Genomic DNA, 3,321 nt, shown 5'->3' with positions numbered 1-3,321 from the left:
CTGCTGGAAAATGACCTGGACACAGGCTTGAACAATAAATCTGGAGGTGTAAAGATGTAAAGTTCCATTGCATTTACCCTTAGAGCTACCCCAGCACCACCTACCACTGCCTAATGGGCAAGTTGTAAGTAATTTCTTGCCAGTGCCTCTGAGCTTCATAGTCTCCATACATAGGTGGTTTTCCTGCACCTAAAAAGAGAGAACAGCATTTAGAAATTCATTTGGTTCATGCAGATTGCTTTTCCCTCAGATATGTATTTGCATATTAATATTACTGATTTTACTCTCCATTCCTCTATGATATTTGAGAACAAAATTGAGATCTCATCTACAGTCTAAGAGGGAGGAAAAAAAGTTCTGTGTTCTTTGGCTTTCTGGATATTTCTGCACTAAGCATTTATCAAGACAAAGACACTGTGCTGTGAAGAACTGCTTCCTCCTCTGACAAAAGAAGTCATTTCCAAGTGTAGATGAAAAATGTGGTACTTGCCCTGAAACAAGAAAATATTATACTGATGTTGTGTGACCTACTCATTTCCTCAGTATAGAATTGTCAGTGTTCTCACTCGCGTTCCGGCCACGTCATAGCACCTTGCTAAGAAAAGTAACAAAAGCTTTATCCGTGAAAATACTTCACTGCCTCCTTAAACAACTCCCTCAACACAAGCCTAACTCTGACACTTGCAGCATGTTAAGCATCTTCACCACCAAGTTTCTTTCCTTCTCTTAACCTGCTCACTGAGAACCAAAACTGATTGTACTCCCAGGACAATACTGACATGAGCCAGAGATTGAGGAGTTTCCTTAATAGGAAAACCATCTATATTTTTCCACCTGATCTATGTCTGTAGGAGTCCCCCAAGCTCAGATATGTACTGTTTATCCCTGGAAAGCAGAAAGGACATATTATCTCTGTTAATTTATTCCTGGGCAGTAGAGAGAGTAGATTGTCTCCACTGTATGACACATTCCCCAAAGTTTCCCAGATAAGTGAGGTCACTGGAGAATAGTTTTATCAGTGCTGATTCTGTAGCTATAAATCCAGTGGAGCAGAGAATCTGCCATACCAGAACAGGTGTTATCCAAAGTTGAGTGTGTTTGGGTGTGTATACACACAGATATAATCACATGCTGTAATTCAGCTTCTCAATCTCTAAGGTAAAAATAAGAGGAAAAGAAATTAATTGGCTTCAAAATGATCAAGAGATCTTAATCCAAAGGATTGGTCATGAAAAGCCAAATGCACCGACTGATCAGTTTCAGAATGCATATTTAGGTTCCATCTACAGCAAGCACCAAGTATAGAGCCAAACTGAGTTAAAAAATAATCAAAACAGCATGTTTTAAAAGGGTCAAAAATACCTCACATGTAGAGTGGTCTTACTCAGTTTTATTGTTAACTTGGAAACAGACATTTTTAAGGGTCCAAAGCTGCCTCTCCACACAGGTATTTAGCTGCCACTCAGTGAGGAGGTGGCAATGCATTAAACAGATCATGCATTAATCAATGAAGCCAAATTTTTCCTCAATAATATCCAAGGTCATCATAAACAGCAACCTTTCAAAACCAGGTATTTGCTGTCTGCTTTCCCACCTGATTCCAGAGGCAGACCCAAAAGCAAGTCAGGTGGCAAGGAACAAGAGTGGAAACAATACAGAAATCCAAAACTATGCACTACATGAGGCAGAATTAAAGGTTTATCACACCTGCAGGAAGCCAAAGAGGAAAAAAATTATCCCAGTGTATTTCTGCATTTGACAGTTCTTTTCAACACTCAGGGTTGTCTTTTTTCAGCCATCCAATGCTCAAAGTTAAGCACATGTTTAATAATTTGCTGGACTAGATCAGATTCAGCTTTTCCTATTCCAAAAGGAGTTATATGACCATTGTGTAGGAAATGAGACTTAAAATTGTCATTTTAGCTTAGGCATTATTTTAGACTCACTTGATTGGTTTGGAATTAAATTAGTACTGTAACTAAACACTTGCAGGGCAACAGAAGTTCAGTGTGGCGTGGCAAATCACAGGGTGTTTTCTGCCTATAGCTGGGTACAAGAGTTTCAATTACCTACAGATCTCTCAGAAAGGCATTTTCAGAGAGCAAACTTGTATCAGAACAACTGGACATGCAACTCACCTTCAAGCAAATTCCTTCAATTATATTAATCTCAGGAATGACCAGTTTAAAACCATCGAAACACTCCTGAGCAGCTGCAGCTCCTCAGAAACCAGAGCTCAATTTGACTGAGCTTGTGATGAGGATTGGAAGCAATGGTTCATTTTCTATTTTCATTTAAATTTGCAGAGAAGAAGCTTTGTGCAAGCTCAGGCTAAGTGTAGGAAAGGCACAGAGAGACTTGGAAAACAACTTGCTAGCTCTCTGCAGGCATCCTGACACGGGGAGGAGAAAAACTCATCCATTAACAGAATATAGTTGCTGTAAACAAGCTTAAGGAAGTACAGCTCCAAGGCAGAGTGTAATCACTCACTCCACGTCACCTTTACACTGTCTTCATTATCACCAGCACCATTTTATAACCATAATTAGATTTAGCTCTCCGACACAGAATTTAAAGGCCAATATTAAATATACAACCAGACTGCAATATTCTGCAGCAAAGGCACAGGGGAGAACAGCAAAATGTTCATCCTGAAACATTACTGACCAATAAAAAAAAAGCTGTGGTGTTTTTTCACAGTGTTTTGTTCCAAACAGCTGTGAAGTTAATCAGTACACACTTTAAAAAATAAGAAAAAGGAATTCTTAGGGACTAAAATATGAGAATATTTGAAATAACACATTGCTCCTATGTATGATTTTACATAAACAAAAATAAAGAAGTAGTAAGCAAAACCAGACTTTAATTTGCCACAAGCTCCATAATTGACCTCCCTGTGGTTGTTCCATAGGCTGTGAATGTGCATTACCTGAGTAGGACCCAAGAGACACAGCCCAGCGCACAGTCAGTGCCAGCAGAACAGTGATTGTCATTAAGCTCCACTTCTCCATGGCTGAGCCTTGAGATGAGCCAAAAGGGATCTAAAAAAACACCAGAAAATTGGGTTTGTTCCTTAGGCATTCTTGCTTTCTCCCCAGCCAGAAGCATTCTGTCACTATCCTGCGCCTGGAAACACATTGCCATCAAGGGATTTGGTGCTGGAGAACTCCTAACCATGAGGGAAAAGCTGCCCAGAAGTGATCTCTCCCACTCCTGATCTAGAAGCTGAAAAAGCATCTGACAAAATGCATAAAAACAACAGCCAGAAAAAGGGTAAAAGATTTCAAAGAGAATTCAGATACCAAAACACTGCACCGTATA

At 39.7% G+C, this 3,321-nt stretch overlaps 1 protein-coding gene across 1 annotated transcript in view; it reads right to left on the bottom strand.

Moving 5' to 3' along the window:
• Nucleotides 1–3,011, bottom strand: part of ALG6 (ALG6, alpha-1,3-glucosyltransferase) — a 15,627-nt gene extending 12,616 nt beyond the window's left edge. Inside the window, exons 1-2 of the mRNA XM_009074867.1 lie at nucleotides 2,930–3,011; nucleotides 105–189 (exon numbers count right to left, since the gene is read on the bottom strand). Coding sequence (XP_009073115.1) covers nucleotides 105–189; nucleotides 2,930–3,011 — 167 coding nt within the window. The remainder of the gene's footprint in view (nucleotides 1–104; nucleotides 190–2,929) is intronic.
• Between the last annotated feature and the right edge of the window lie 310 nt (nucleotides 3,012–3,321).

This window comes from Acanthisitta chloris, unplaced genomic scaffold (genome assembly GCF_000695815.1).
Source record: "Acanthisitta chloris isolate BGI_N310 unplaced genomic scaffold, ASM69581v1 scaffold13505, whole genome shotgun sequence".
In the NCBI taxonomy this organism is placed as follows: domain Eukaryota; kingdom Metazoa; phylum Chordata; class Aves; order Passeriformes; family Acanthisittidae; genus Acanthisitta; species Acanthisitta chloris.
Note: the sequence above shows the minus strand (reverse complement) of the source record. Positions and strands in the feature narration are given on the sequence as shown.